The sequence below is a fragment of the Pseudonaja textilis genome, chromosome 1 (assembly GCF_049901715.1).
Source record: "Pseudonaja textilis isolate UNSWEBS1 chromosome 1, rPseTex1.2, whole genome shotgun sequence".
NCBI lineage: Eukaryota > Metazoa > Chordata > Lepidosauria > Squamata > Elapidae > Pseudonaja > Pseudonaja textilis.
In genome coordinates this window covers 170222560-170238719 of record NC_141990.1, presented here as the reverse complement: position 1 = coordinate 170238719, position 16160 = coordinate 170222560, and the positions used below count along the sequence as shown (strand labels likewise).

The 16160-nt window shown below is 46.9% G+C and overlaps 1 protein-coding gene across 1 annotated transcript in view; it reads left to right on the top strand.

The window, feature by feature from the left end:
* LOC113433931 (cyclic nucleotide-binding domain-containing protein 2) overlaps positions 1-16160 on the top strand; it is a 121701-nt gene that overhangs the window by 64174 nt on the left and 41367 nt on the right. Inside the window, exon 9 of the mRNA XM_026696761.2 lies at positions 11799-11925. Within this exon, the coding sequence (XP_026552546.1) occupies positions 11799-11925 (127 nt within the window). The remainder of the gene's footprint in view (positions 1-11798; positions 11926-16160) is intronic.

The window sequence follows — 16160 nt, the reverse complement described above, 5'->3', positions numbered from 1 at the left end:
ATAAGCAATGGTACAGGAGGGTCGGTCTGGGTCAGTCTCAGATCAGAAGTATGTTCAGGTTTTAACAAACTAACGTGGAAAACCGGGTGAATTCGTCGAAGGCTTTTAGGTAATTTCAATTGGACTGTCACAGGGTTTACAATTTGTTCAATCAAGAAAGGACCAACATACTTAGGACCAAGCTTCTTTGACTTTTGAGTGGTATGTAGATATCTGGTGGACAAAAAGACTTTATCACTCGCTTGATATGGTTTTTGTGGAGTCCTCTTTTTGTCTGCAAATTTCTTGTGAGCCTGATGTGCATCATCCAATGCTTTACAAGCGACTGGCCAATTAAGCTGGAGTTGTGTTATCCATTCATCCAAAGACTAAAAACTTTAAAAACGCCCATAGCCTTTTGCCAATTGGATGGATCAGTGGCAGGGGGTGGGCCTGCATGTTTCATAATGGAACCCATAGAAATGACAATGGGGAAGCATAGAGAGACTGTGTTTTATTGTGGCCCCTGGGATGGAACAGCTGCTAATACTGGGATTTCCCTGGCTCCGGAAATGGAACCCCCACGTCAATTGGAGAAGAGGGTCATTGCGTATATGTACCGACCAGCGCCCGGAAGGGGAGGGGCGATCTCAACCGAAACTCCAGAATCCTATTGACTTAGCTTCCATGGGTACCGAGGAACTGAAGGGAGAGGAGAAAATTCCAGAGGTATATTGGGACTTAAAGGAAGTATTCAGTGAGAAGGCCTCAGATGAACTTTCCCCTCATCGTTTAACAGATTGTAGTATTGAAATTTTACCTGGGGTGAAACTCCCAAAACCGAACCTGTACTAGATGACACCGCGGGAATTAGAAGAGCTGCGGTCATTTATCGATAAAAATTTGGAATGTGGTTTCATCCAGCCCACTGGACCCCGGATAGTGGCCCCAGTATTGTTCCCCTTCCTCCCCCCATTACTCATGACTGCCAGAAAGAAGCAAAGCAAAGGAAGAAGATCTTGAAGGCTGACATTTGGTCAGTTGGTCATGTAACTGGTTGGTCGCGTGGTGTGAAAGTCAACTGTTAAGGGGGTGGTCAGCTCTGTCATTGATTGGTCGTTCTGATGGTGTAGTTCAGTGATTCCCAAACGGTTTCAATCCACCACCCCCTTGGTGCTACAAAGTCATCCTCAGTGCCCCCCACCCAGGGGTGGGATTCAAATTTCTTAACAACCAATTCTGTGGGCATGGCCTAATTTGTAGGCATGGCTTGGTCATGTGACCAGGTGGGTGTGGTTTGGTGGCCAAGTGATTGGGTGGGCGTGGCCATGTGACTGGCAAACAAAATACAAGTGGTCCTCGTTTAATGGCTGGTTGCTTAGCAACTGTTCTAATTTATGACTGACCTCCCCAAAGCTACTTGGCCTGTTTTTGGAGTTTTGACAGCCATGTGCACACACACACACACACACACACACACACACACACACACACCCTTCTAACCCTGCTGGAGCAGGTAGTTGGACTAGATACCTCATTCACTTTCTCCTTCCTTCCTTCCTTCCTTTCCTTCCTTCCTTCCTTCCTTCCTTCCTTCCTTCCTTCCTTCCTCCTTTCTTTTTCTTTCTGTCCCTTCCTTCTATCCCCCTCTTTCTTTGTCTATCCCTTTTCTTCCTTTCTCTCTCCCTTTTTCTTTCCCTTTTCTCTTTTCTTGTCTCTTCCTTCTCTCTCTCTCCCCTTTTTCTCTCTCTCCCTCCCTCCATATCGCATTCACTTTTCCTCCCTCTTTCTTTCTCTCTTTCCCTCTCTCTTTCTCTCTCTCTCTCTCTTTCTTTCTATCCCTCCTTTCCACTCCCCTTTCTTTGTCTATCCCTTTGCTTCCTTCCTTTCTGTCTCCTTTTTCCTTTCTTTACTTTCTTGTCTGTTCCTTCTCTTTTTCCCTCCCTTTCTCTCTTTCCCTCTCTCTTTCTTTTCTCTCTCTCTCTCCTTCTCTCTCTTTCCCCCTCTCTCTTTCTATCCCTTCCTTCCATCCCACCTTGTCTATCGCTTTTCTTCCTTCCTCTTCCTTTCTGTCTCCCTTTTCTTTCTTTTCTTTCTTGTCTGTTCCTTCTCTCTTTCTCTCTCTTTCCCTTTCTCTCTTTCCCTCACCCTCTATCCCTTCTCTAACCTATCTATTTCTGCCCAGGCAGGCATGGTAATCTGTCAAAGGCCTGGGCTAATCCTGCATCACCCTGTTTCCCTTTTCAGAGGCCCCAACCCTTAATCTCCCTGTTCCTTCTGCCACGACTGTCTCTTTCGTTGTCTTTCGTCATCCCACAGCTGTGACTTTATCTTCCTCCCACGGCTGGCTGCCAGGGAAGGCAAGCCAGGGCTGAGCCTATGTTATCGCTGGGCTCCCTGACAGCCCACATTGAACTTGTCACAAATGCCTGTAGCAGCTGCGTGTTTTTTTGGGTACGGCTGGACTGCAGGTGCACTGAAAAAAACATTCAGCAGCTGAAGGGTTTTACAGTGAAAATTACCAACCTCTGGCTTTGGTCTGCTTCTCCAACGTGCTGCTGCGGCTACATTCTAGGCACCGGCCCCACAGGTCCACCCCATTGAGCCTGTTGCACCGGAGGGACTTGCCCAAGCAAGTCCGAGCGGAGTGGTGCAGCAGTCAATGGGGTGAGCCTGCATAGCTGGTGCCTAGAATGCAGCAGCGGTGGCACATTGGAGAAGCAGAGCGAAGCTGGAGGTCGTAATTTTCACTGCAAAAATCCTCCAGCCGTCACATGTTTTTTTTTGTGCGCCTAGAGTCCAGCTGCACTGAAAAAAAGACACAGCATCTGGAGTATTTGCAGAGAAAATTATCGACCTCCGGCTTTGCTTACCCCACTTTTCCAATGTGCCATTGTGGCCATCAGCGATTCCGTGCAACGTCATGCATGCCCAATAAGGACTGACTGGGCAGGGAATGGAGGAATGGGGGGAGAGGAGTGGGGCCAGCCTGGGGCCCGTTTTACTGGTTCTCCAAACTACCGGGAACAGTAATAAACCAGTAGAATCCCACCCCTGAATTGTGCCTTGCGAGTGGCCCACCTCCAGCACTCCTCTGCTGCCCCCTTGCCTCTTAGCGCCCCCCTAAGTTATCCCACCTCCCCCAGGGGCCAGTATCGCCCACTTTGGGAACCACTGGTCTACTTTCTTATAGGTTTATATGCTGGTTCCAAATTTTGAATTTGGACAATCTAGAACTACGCCGCCTATGGTTTGACTTAAGCATAGTTAATAAAATAATCTGCTTTAGTGTACTACCAGTCAATGACTTTCTCACCTGCAACTGCAACAATACAAGAGCACACAATAGATATAAACTTAATGTACACCACTCTGTTGTGACTCGGAAGTTTGAGCCTGTTCTGTTAGAGGACACAGACTTGGACAATGAGGAAGAGGAGGATTTGGCTCTGAGGTTTGAGCCTGCTTCATTAGAGGATTTGGAATTGCCTTCCTCCCCAGGACTTTCCCCTTCGGCAAGACCTTCCTCCCTGGTTGTGCCTCAGGTGTTGGCAGATAACCAGGAGGGCGTATCAGAGCCTCTGACTGAGGAATGTTGGTTTGATGCGAGGCAAAGATGCAAGCAAAAGCGTGAGATGCAACGCAGAAAGAAAGGATGAATCAGAGAATGATATGAGGGACTGACATGCCCCACAGGGAATAAAAGTGGGTGTGTTAGCTCTGGGTTCTTGTTCGGGACAACGTGTTATTTAGTGAGAGAAGCTTCAGAATTATCCTGTGTGTGGCAACAGCTTGTGGTTTATGTTCCTGCTTCCTTATTGGACTTGGCAGACAGCTTGCATGAGACTGCCAAGAATGTTGTCGGCTTAAGGAATTTAACCCTGTAATTACTGGACTTGCCTGCTTATTTGTGTTTCAGTTGGAAATTTGGACTTAATACTTTGTTTGTACAGGTGAGACATAACATTTTTGTCCTGAACCTTAACAAAAGCCATCTTTTGACCAAGATGGATCAACAGCAGCAGCAGCAGCAGCAGCTTAACCAGCTGCAGAACAATAACCAAGTTTTGCAGCAGCAAGTTACTCAGATGATTAATCAACTCATTCTGCTGCAGGCTCGTGCTGCTCCTCCTGCCCCTCCCCATAGGAAATGCCCAGTAGCTGTGCTGGATAAGTTCTCTGGGCAGCCTGAAATATTCCCGGCTTTCATGGGGCAGTGCCAATTGTTTATGGCTCTGAGGCCGGAGAATTTTCCTGATGACCGGGCTCGGGTGGGGTTTGTAATAAGCCTTCTTTCGGGCTCGGCTGCCAGGTGGGCCATTCCTTTGTTGGTGCAGGACAGTCCATTGCTAACGGACTATCAGGGGTTTTGGCGTCACCTGAGACTAATGTATGAGGACCCCATACGGGCTCAGACAGCAGCCAGATGCCTGAAGAAACTTCGCCAGGGGAAACGCCCCTTGCAGGAGTTCATTTCAGAGTTTCGACTCCGCTGTTTGGACTCTGCGTGGAACGATGTGGCTTTAATGGATGCTTTCCAAGATGGCCTGTCGGAGGATATACAGGACGAATTGGTTCACGTGGAGCCGGCCCCGACCCTCGACGCTCTGGTGGTGCGATGCTTACGCATTGACGCCCGACTTCAATGGCACAAGACTCGATGTCCCGTTCCAGAGCAGCCATCCACCCCAAGGCCACAGCATCCTGTACAACCAGTGCCCTGGGTCTCCCACAGTGCCGTGGCCATGGCCGAGGAGCCGATGGAGTTGGGTGCAGTCCGACCTCGTTTGACGGCCCAAGAATGCACACGGAGACTCCAGGGAGGCTTATGCCTGTATTGTGGGGGGCCTGGACATTTTGCAAATTCCTGTTCTGTTAAATGATGGGGGGCATGCAGGCCTGTGCCCGAATCTAGACTTGATCAGTCGGGAAACGGGGCAGGCCTGGCTTCAGGGAAACCCTAGGTCAGGCTCGTATCAACCACCCGCCTGAAGTAGCAGAGGTGGATTCTGGACCCCCCTAGACATTTACTTCTAGACACTTGGGTTTTCTTGCCGTCCTGGTCGGAAGGGATTCCTGCAATTGCGTTGGTGGATTTGGGGGCTACGACCAATTTTATGGACCAGGCTTTGCAACTCATTTTGATGTCCCCTTGGTTGCGGTGGAGCCTCCAATCAAGGTGGAAACGATTGATGGGTGGGAACTTCGTGCTGGGCCCATTACCCAGCCGTTGCACCTGGTCATTGGGGACCATGAGGAGGTGATTAGTTTTTACATCACAGCAGACCGCCATCTCCCCTTGGTCCTCAGAATGGCCTGGCTACAGTTACATGATCCTCGGGTGGCATGGGCACAGAACGCCATTTCGTTCCCGAGTCTCCAGTGCGTGGACCATTTACAACACACCTGTGCTGGCCAGGACATTGCCGCCCCTGCCGTCTCCGTACCTCCTGAACTTTCCAATTTCTCCGATGTATTTAGTGAGAAGGAGGCGGATCGGTTACCCCCGCATCGACCCTATGACTGTCCCATGGACCTTCTGCCCGATGCCCCACTACCCAAAGGTCGTCTGTATTCTATGTCTGAGCCCGAATTGGCCGCCGTTCATGATTTCTTGGAAAAAAATTTGGCCCGGGGGTTTATCAGGCCGTCGTTGTCCCCTCTTTCTGCTCCCGTTCTTTTCGTTAAAAAGAAGATGGGAACTTGCGCTTGTGCTGCGATTACCGCCGGTTGAACGCCATTACGGTGTGGAATAGTTATCCCTTGCCACTCATTCCAGAGTTGATGGAGTGGTTATGGGAGGCTACTGTCTTCACGAAGCTCGATCTTCGAAGGGCCTACAACCTGGTGTGGATGCGAGAGGGGGACGAATGGAAGACGGCGTTTGGCACCTGATACGGCCATTTTGAATACACCGTGATGCCGTTTGGGTTGACCAACGCTCCCGCGGTCTTCCAGCATCTGATGAATGATGTGTTCCGGGACATGCTTGATCGGTTCATGGTGGTGTATCTGGACAACATTTTGATTTATTCCAGGTCCAAGGACAACCATATTCAACAAGTTTGTCAGGTATTGCAACGTCTTCGGGAGCATCAACTCTGTGCAAAGCTTGAGAAAGGCCTCTTCTTCCAGACTTCCATAGAGTTCTTGGGGCACATCATCTCTCCCGAAGGCATTGCCATGGACCCGCGTAAAGTGGAGGCTTTGTGTAGTTGGGAACCCCCTCGTCAAGTGAAAGACATTCAACGTCTCTTGGGGTTCGCTAATTATTACCGGACCTTCATCCCGGGTTTTGCCAAGCTCACGGATCCCATCATCCAGCTCCTTAGAAAGAAGGTCCCATTCCAGTGGGGGCCCCCACAGCAACAAGCCTTTGAGGCTCTCAAAAAGGCCTTCACCGCAGAACCTATCCTGAGGCATCCTGATCCACATCACCCATTTGTGGTGGAGACGGATGCATCCAATGTGGCTATTGGGGCTGTGTTGTTGCAAGCCCCAGCAGATGGTGCACCTCTTTTTCCCTGCACGTACTATTCCTGGAAACTTCCAAGCGCAACTATACTATCTGGGAAAAAGAGTTGCTGGCTATCAAGGCTGCGTTTGAGACCTGGTGACATCATCTTGAGGGGGCTCAGCACAAGGTGGAAGTTCGGATGGATCATCGTAACTTAGAGCACTTGTCCACTGTGAGGAAGTTGAACCAGCGACATATCCGGTGGTCGTTATTCTTTGCCAGGTTCAACTTTTCTGTGACCTATATCCCCAGTGGTCAAAATTGGAGAGCAGATGCCCTGTCCCGTAAACCTGAGTACCTTTGCCCCGAGGACCCCCTTCCTCCACGTACGGTGCTGCCACCAGAATCTTTGGCTGTTATCCAGGAACCAGTGGATTTGCGGATTCGGGTACGAGAGGTGCAGCGCTTAGATGCTTGGTTGCAGCAGAGAATGGGGGAAATAGGACCTGACTCCCCATGGACTTTGGAGGAGGGCTTACTATGACATCGGGGCCGGTTGTACGTGCCCACGAGGACACTTAGAGCCCTTATTACGACTCAATGTCATGACAACCCTGCTGCCGGCCATTTTGGGTTTTTTAGGACCCTTCACCTTGTCACACAAACTTTTTGGTGGCCTCGAGTCCAGCATGATGTCCACGCCTATGTCGCATCCTGTGTACCGTGCAGACAAGCGAAAGCTGCGACAGGTGCGCCTCCTGGTCTCCTTCAACCGCTACCAACTCCAGACAGACCATGGGGGGCAATTTCCATGGACTTCTTAACACATTTGCCCTCTTCGTCGGGATATACGACGGTGCTCGTGGTGGTTGATATGTTAACCAAGATGGCTCACTTTATCCCTTGTTGGAGATTACCGTCGGCTCATACTACTGCCCAGTTATTTTTGCAACATGTGTTCTGTCTTCATGGTCTGCCGGACAGAGTGGTTTCGGATCATGGTGTCCAGGTTACCGCTCAATTTTGGAAGAGCCTAATGACCGCATTGCAGGTACAGATGTGCTTGTCGTCGGCGCACCATCCAGAGACTGATGGTGGCACGGAGAAAGTGATTGGCATCCTCGCACAATATTTAAGACGTTTTGTCAACCACCGACAGAACGATTGGGTGACTTATCTCCCTCTGGTGGAGTTTGCCTTCAACAACTCCCAGCACACCTCCACTTACATGACACCTTTTAAAGTGAATGTGGGTTTTCATCCGAGGTTTTTCCCATTGTCGATCTTGGATTCCCCAGTTCCCGAGACGCAGGACTTTTTGTCGGAACTGCATTTGGTTCATCAATTGATTTCACAGCAATTAGAACAGGCTAAGGAAGACTAAAAGGTTCACGGATCGTTCGCGCCGGGCAACGCCCCCGCTGGCCGTGGGAGACAGGGTGTGGTTATCCACAAAGCATCTATGGGTCGATCGTCCGATTAAGAAGTTGGACCATCGCTTCATCGGTCCCTTCCCTATCGAGGCGGTCATCAATCCCGTTGCTTATCGGCTCACCCTACCGCGCTCCATGAGCATTCATCCTGTCTTTCACCGTTCCCTTCTGGTTCCTGACGCCCCTTCGTGTGCTCTCCGTTCTCCCGCTGCTACAGTTCCTCCACCTGGACCCGGCGATGATCCCGCTGCTGACGACACGGTGGTCAGCATTCGGGATTCTCGCTGGCTGAAAGGACAGTTTCAATACTTCGTTGAGAGGCTAGGGGATGGACCGGAGGCTCTTTCCTGGGTGGATGCTTCCACGGTTCATGCCCCGGACCTTATCCGGAGATTCCATGAACAGTTTCCATTGAAACCACATCCTGATCGTCAGACTCAGGGGAAGGGCCCTGCGGTGAGGGATAGTGTTGTGACTCGGAGGTTTCAGCCTGTTCTGTTAGAGGACACAGACTTGGACAATGAGGAAGAGGAGGATTTGGCTCTGAGGTTTGAGCCTGCTTTGTTAGAGGATTTGGAATTGCCTTCCTCCCCAGGACTTTCCCCTTCGGCAAGACCTTCCTCCCTGGTTGTGCCTCAGGTGTTGGCAGATAACCAGGAGGGCGTATCAGAGCCTCTGGCTGAGGAATGTTGGTTTGATGCGAGGTAAAGACGCAAGAAAGGACGAATCAGAGAATGATATGAGGGACTGACATGCCCCACAGGGAATAAAAGTGGGTGTGTTAGCTCTGGGTTCTTGTTCGGGACAACGTGTTATTTAGTGAGAGAAGCTTCAGAATTATCCTGTGTTATTATCCCATAAACCAGCTTGTGGTTTATGTTCCTGCTTCCTTATCGGACTTGGCAGACAGCTTGCATGAGACTGCCAAGAATGTTGTCGGCTTAAGGAATTTAACCCTGTAATTACTGGACTTGCCTGCTTATTTGTGTTTCAGTTGGAAATTTGGACTTATTACTTTGTTTGTACAGGTGAGACATAACACCACTCCAAACTTGATTGCAGAAAGTACGACTTCATCAACAGAGTGATCAATGCCTGGAACACATTACCTGACTCTGTTGTCACATCCCCAAACCTACACTCCTTTTCCCTTAAACTAACCACTATTGACCTCACCCTCTTTCTAAGAGGTATGTAAAGGACGTGCATAAGTGCACAATTGTGCCTACCATCCCTATCCTATTGTCCCCAATTATTTGTACCCATTTCCTGTGTTTATTCTTATGTTTATTATCTTGTAAGCTATTGACAAATAAATAAATAAAATCCATATGTTCGTAGGTTGAAGCATTTGTAGAACACCAGATTTTGGCAAATTGATGTGCATGGCGAGTGTTGGCATGGCCAATTATTTTCATTCCACCCCAGTCTCACTGGTGTTGTTCAGTGTCGATATAAGTCGAGATCAGTGATTTTTGGTCATGTTACTCAGCCTCTAGCCAATGTTGATGAATCCTTTTTTTTAGCTGGACATTGAATTGGTTACAAATGTTACAACTGATTTTGTATATTGTGTTGCTGATGTCTTCCTTCTGTATTTTGTTTTTGATCTTAGATAGCTATTGTCAGAGCATGGATGTAGGTTTGTGAGACACTATTATTCCCAGGGGTTGTAGAATCTTGACAGCCATTTCTGATATTTCTTTGATGGGACTTGTTTCCATGTTGCAGTTGGCTGAGTGGTGCATAGGAGTTATGAGATGCATTGGAGTATGAAGTTTTTGGGATAGCTATTGCAAAGGGAGACATTGGAAAGGTGTTTCTCTCTGCTTTTCTCAGCTACTTGGTGCTTCAGTGAGTCTTGGCTCTTCTGAAGAGGGTCTCAATGCAGCTCCTCTTGTGTGTGCTAAGGTGGTTGCTTGCAAAACTAAGAATCTGGTTTATGTATGTAAAATTTCAGTATACGAAAGGAGCTGGAGTGAATGATGGGAGCTTATCTCACCATGCAGCGGCACTCAGGTCTCGAAAGAGGGCTTGCTAACTTCCAATTCAGTGTCTTAACTATGTGAGCCACCATGCTCCCACTAAATCACTATCTCAGGGCAAGAAACAGTGCCAGAATTTGAAGAACTAGATCTCCAGTGTTCACCCCACATTATTCAGCCATTTCTGCTGTCCAAATAGTTTTGGGCCTGAGCCAAATTTCATTCACCAAAACCTTTTGCTCAGCTGAGCCAATATCCATGTTTAAATCCGTACTTGAAAAAAATCAACAATTAAAAAACTCTAGGTATTATGAATGTTGTTTTATAAGAAATACTTTAGCCTTACTACTTCATGAGGACAGTAGGTCTCTTCTAAGATAGTGTTTCTGTGATACATATAATTGTAGTACTGTATACCTTTTATTCCAAAACAATCATTTTAGTCAAAAGCAAGTATATGTAGGGGTGAGATTCTACTGGTTCAGCCCAGTTCTATAGAACCGGTAGCTCCGAAGAGCAGCTGACACCATACCAGTTATCTCTGAAGATCTTCTTTTCGTTGGTTGGGCCCACCCACCTGCCCAGGCTCTAGGCTGTTCTTTATTCTTACCTTAGTTGCTTTGCGCAGCACAGTTGAGTGGCGTGTGTCAACAGGAGATGGTGATTGCTTGCAGGAAAGTTGTTTTGCAAGTACTACACATGTGCGCGCAACATACGCTCACCAAACCGATTGTTATGCCGGTAGGATCCCACCCCTGAGTATATGCTGACTTAATCAATTCATTCTCAGGTGAGTAACAGCTTCCAAATCATACAAACACTTTTGAAATGAAATACAAACTGAACAACTTCCAAGTCTTTCCCCAGGATTGCAGTTTGGTCCCCTTTGCCCTAAGTTATCTTTAATTTTTAAAATTCCCTTTTCTGTCTGAAAATGAAAGAAAAATATAGAGATGAGCACTGGTCCTACCATTAAGTAAAATGAGATGATTGTCTTAGATGGCAGAACATAACAAATGCATACCATTTTACCTCCTCAATTATTTTATTGGGTTTGGGTGTGACAGACAATGATATCCTATTATCAGTGTTGACCTTTAAATCAAGCATTTTGCTGCCAGTGGAGCAAAGCTAATACTTCATGCAGAAAAATATTGTAGTTGAGAAGTGGTATTCTATTGAACCTCTCAGTAAGAAGCAATATTGCTGCTCTTAGAAGTTACCAAATACAAGCAAAAACCAAAACAATTTATTAGCCAGCTAGGACCAAGTTATTGAAGGTATTTTCCCTCCACTTCTGAGTACCTCAAGAATGTTACCACCTGAAGTGAAGGTTTAAAAACTGCAGCTGTTTTTGAGAGGTGGAGAGAGGGATAAAAGTAAAATAGATGCTTTAGGCCAATTACTTATAGTGTTATTATAGTTATTTTAGCTCTTAGTTAAGCATAAAGATTTATTAGATGTTGTTTAAAAAAAATGACTGCCCTGTCCATGGTAAGTCATTGCTGAATTTAGGTGCTCTTAGAAAGCTCCATGAATGTCATGGGATGTACAAATAACCTTGAAGAACAGGGGATAGAGCAGCCAAGGAAACCTTCAGATAAGAGAAATGTAATTTGAGCAAGCATTCAGAGTTGACCCTTCCTAGTTCTCTTTAGTATAAAGTTGGATGGGGGTGAGTCACTTTCAGACTAGCAAGATTCTGTTACTGTAATCCACTGCTTTACCTTGGACTGTCAATAAACAGTCTTGGCTCATATATAGACTCTGTACCATTTTGTTAATTACTGGTTTTAATAGTGATTTTAAAACTCTGATAATTTAGGTGAACAAATTTCTTGATATTACAAGCTGCCTACATTTTGAGATCACATTTGTTCATTCATTCACCTCACAGGCCTCCATTCAACAGAACAACTTTTTGTTTTGGTTTTGTTTCATCAGGGCATTTGTGAAGTATTGAGACTTGTTAACCTCAGCACTTGTCCATCTTATCAAAAATGGATCATTAAACAGCTGCATTTTCCCAAAAACAAAATATCCACAAAAGAAAGGTACCATATGAATTCTGGTATGTTACATGTTGACTTCTTTAAAGGTGTAATACTTGTAAACACAACATATGCTAATGGTATTGGTCTTACAGTCCTAAGAATTAGTTTTTTGTGGGAAAAATATTTAAGGCAAAAATACCTGATTGGAAGGTAGAAAGAAAATATCCAGGTAGTCTTTGGGTTATGACCAGCTTTTCAATGACTGTTCAAAATTATAACAGTGCTGAATAAGGGGAGCTTGCAAAGAGTCCTTAGAATTCCTTAGCATTCCTGAAGTCATATGATCATGATCAAGCTTCTTTCTGCCCAGCTTATAATCACATTTCAGCAAGTCATGGTCATGTGACTGCAATTTTGGAGATTTTGGAATTGCCATGGCTAAGCAATGTGATCATATGACATTATACTTTATGACTGCATTGCTTGGTTTTCAGTCTCAATTACCATCATAATTGAGGATTCCCTTAATCTTTTTAGTTTGGTTTTTTTATTGATGATGTGTTGTGTATATCAACGTATACACACCAACACAAATCATTTTTATTATGCAACTATATATTTACCTCAGTGTTAAATTATTTTTCCCAATTTAATATGCAAGTGGGAATCTAAAAATATTAGACATTAAAAATTTAAGTTTTGATTATGATAAAAAGCAGACATTATGTCATACTATTCTACCAAGTTATATTTTCCTTTGCTAATCTTTGCATGAAATGCTTTTCAGGAAAGCATGTAATCCAACAATTTAGGTTAAATTTCTTTGGAACATTCTGGTACAATTCTAGAGAAACCTGTTTCTATAAAATAGTCATTGATAGAGAGAAAAGGGGCATTGGTCTTACCTGATATACTCCTTTTTGATGTGCTGAGAGAGAATCCAAGAATGGGTTTATTCTGTCTTGGGAAGAGGAGAAAAGGCATCCAGCAGTCCTTGGGGTCACGGACTGTGGAGTGCATTGACCCCTTCTGCCCTGGTGTAGAACCTGGGTAGCTGGCTGTTTGACAGGGTGGCAAACAGGTCCAGGACTGAGGCCCGAACCATTCTGACAGCTCCCAATAAGGGGGCAGGGCCTTGATGGTCGTGGTCTGGGAGCGGGGGGGGGGGGGGGAGGGCCCACCCCTTCTCAGTCCTGAATAAGTCTGGATGCAGGTGCCACTCTGAATGGTTGACTGTGGTTCTGCTGAGCCAGTCCGCCTGTACAGGTCCAGGTCTGAGGCCCGAACCATTCTGACAGCTCCCTGAATAAGTCTGGATGCAGGTGCCACTCTGAATGGTTGACTGTGGTTCTGCTGAGCCAGTCCACCTGTACATTTGGTGTCCCCAAGATGTGTTCCACCCTGATGGAAAGAAGATGCTTCTCTGCCCAGAGGCCCAATTGTTTGGCTTCTCACATGAGGGACCTGGAATGGGTACACCCCTGGTGTATGGGCCTTGGTGGCTATATTGTCCACCAGAATGAGGATGTGATGGTTCAAGATCGAGTCCTGGAACTCTGAGTGCCACCTGGGCTGATCTGAGCTCCAGCCAGTTGATGTTGTTCACCAGGTCTTCCAGCCCCCACTGCCTCTATGCCATCTGGGACTGGAAGTGGGCACCCCAGCCAAAGAGGCTGGTGTCTGTGGTGATGGTCAGGTGTCTGGGCTCCTTGAAGGCACATCCCCTGGTTATGGCCCAGGACACCCACCAATGGAAGAATTGAAGTACCTTTGGTGGGACCCGAATCTTGGCCATTGAGTTGCTCCTGCTGGACCTTTGGTAAGGCAAGAGAAACCATTGTAAGATCCTGGCTTGCAGGCATGCCCAGGGGACAATTGAGATGCAGTATACCATCTTGCCTAAGAGTTGCAAGAGGAGGGCCAGTGGGACTGTTTGGTCCGCACGGATATTGTTATGTATTAACATACTTACCTGCGATTGGTCGGTCCGTGGCAGCAGGAAATTTGAAGAGCCATCACTGGCCACAGCCGTGAGCAGCCCGACTGTAAAAGGGCTGCCATGGTTTCTTCGGCACTTAGTCCTAGAAGGAAGTAAAGACAATTGACGATCATGCTGGTGTCCTGAGTCTCATTCCCACGATCTAACACTGGCAATGAAGGTAGGATACTGAGACAAAGGGAACCAGTGAGCATGTGCCGACAGATGAACATCGGCAACGTGTTAAGATGAAATGGCCAGAAAGAACACGCTACCCGTACCGTTCGATCCAGCAACTGAAGACTGGGGATCGTACATTGATTCCTCATGTTCCTCGAAGGGAGTGACCTCCATAATATATCCAAACACAGGAAGAGAGCCGTCTTCCTCACACATTGCAGTCCTGTGGTATTCAAGATGGCCAAAGCTTTAGCGGCACCCACCGACGTGAACACGAAGGCCTGGCCAGACCTGGAAAGAATACTGAGGGCTCACTACACACCAACCATCTCCTGTCTCATCAAAAGGCATGCATTTTATCAGCGTGACCAAAAATAAGGCAAGAGCATCGGTGATTTTGTTGCAACTCTGAGGGACATCACTGGAGCATGCAAATTCTTAAACATGGATGAAGCCATGAGAGACCAAGTGGTCCTGGGGCCGAGAGATCTTATACTACAGGGTCGATTATTAACAAAACTCAAAATAATACTCCAAGAAGCAATAGAAGAAGCTACCACAGCAGAAGCAATGCAGAAATTGGTGGCTGCCATGCGGAAATGAACAAAGCGCCACTGGAAACCCTCCAAAACATCACCACAACCCACCACGAGGACATCGAGTCCCCATCAGAAGATGAGAAGGAAGAAGAAGGGGTAAATCAACTCCGTTTGGAACAGGGCAGAAGAGACAGGAATGGAAAAAGGAATTTTGTTGTGCTGGCTGCGAGGGGAACCATCCACGTTCTGAGTGCCATTTCCTAGATGCAATCTGCAAACATTGTGAATGGCGGGGACATATTGCTTGGGCATGCTGAGCAAGAAAAAAAACTACGGCCCTTGACAAAGATGGAACACCCCCCCCCCAAGGAGGGAGAAACAAACAGGGAGCCCCTGGAACCAAGACAACAGAAACAGTCAAGGGAAAGAGATAAGCAAAGGAAGAGAAGAAACACACACCAGACGGTGACCATCGGACACTCCAACACAACAAACGCCAGGAAAGTATATGTCCAGGTCACCATAGAGGGCAAACCCTGTCAGATGGAAGTGGATTCCAGGTCATATTTGTCAATGGTATCATGGGACACTATAAAAAGACTGATACCAAACATAAACCGGGAAGGACTTGAAAGACAAACACTGACGTTGAAAGACTACCAAGGAAATAAAATACCCATAGTGGGTACCGGACAATTCAAGGTAACATTCAAAAAATACACCAGAGTCCTCCCACTAACAATAGTCGACTGGAATCGGCCAAGTTTCCTGGGACTCGAATGGTTTGCACCATTAGGAATCAAAGTCACAGGTATAAACAGCATCACCGAGACAGAGTGGGAAGAGGACCTGATGGAAGAATTCCAGGATGTGTTTGACAAAGAACTGGGCAAGTACCGGGGGTCCCCAATTTAGTTTAATCTAAACCCAAACATAGCCCCTATAAGGTTAAAGGCAAGGCGGGTTCCTTTCGCACTAAAGCCAAAAATCGATGAGCAATTGGATAAACTCATTGCACAAGGGGTTTTAGAACCAATTGACCACGCAAAGAGGGAAACTCCAATTGTTCCACCAATCAAACCTGATGGGTTGGTGCGCATCTGCGGGGACTACCAAGCAACTCTTAACCACACGCTCCAACAAAGTGCATACCCAGTCCCAGTGGTACAGCATCTATTACATTCCTGGGGGGTGGGAAATCTTCATGAATCTAGACCTCTTACAGGCCTACCAACAGTTACCCGTTGACCCCGAAACAGCGGAAGCCCAGACAATCATGATGCACAGGGGGGCATTCAAATGCAACAGACTACAATTTGGCGTCAGTGTCGCCCCGGGGGTGTTCCAGAGCTTAATGGAACGCCTATTGCAAGGGATAAAAGGGGTGGTACCATACTTTGACAATGTCCTAGTATCAGCCAAGGACAAAAAACAATTGTGAGACCGCCTAAGGGAAGTCCTAAGTAAATTCAAGGAGGCGGGACTAAAAGTAAAAAAGGAGAAGTGCCAATTAGCCGCCGGCAAAGTTGAATTCCTAGGATATCTTATAGACAGCGAAGGAATCCACCCCACAGAAAATAAAGTCAGAGCAATCAAGGAAGCCCCCAGACCCACA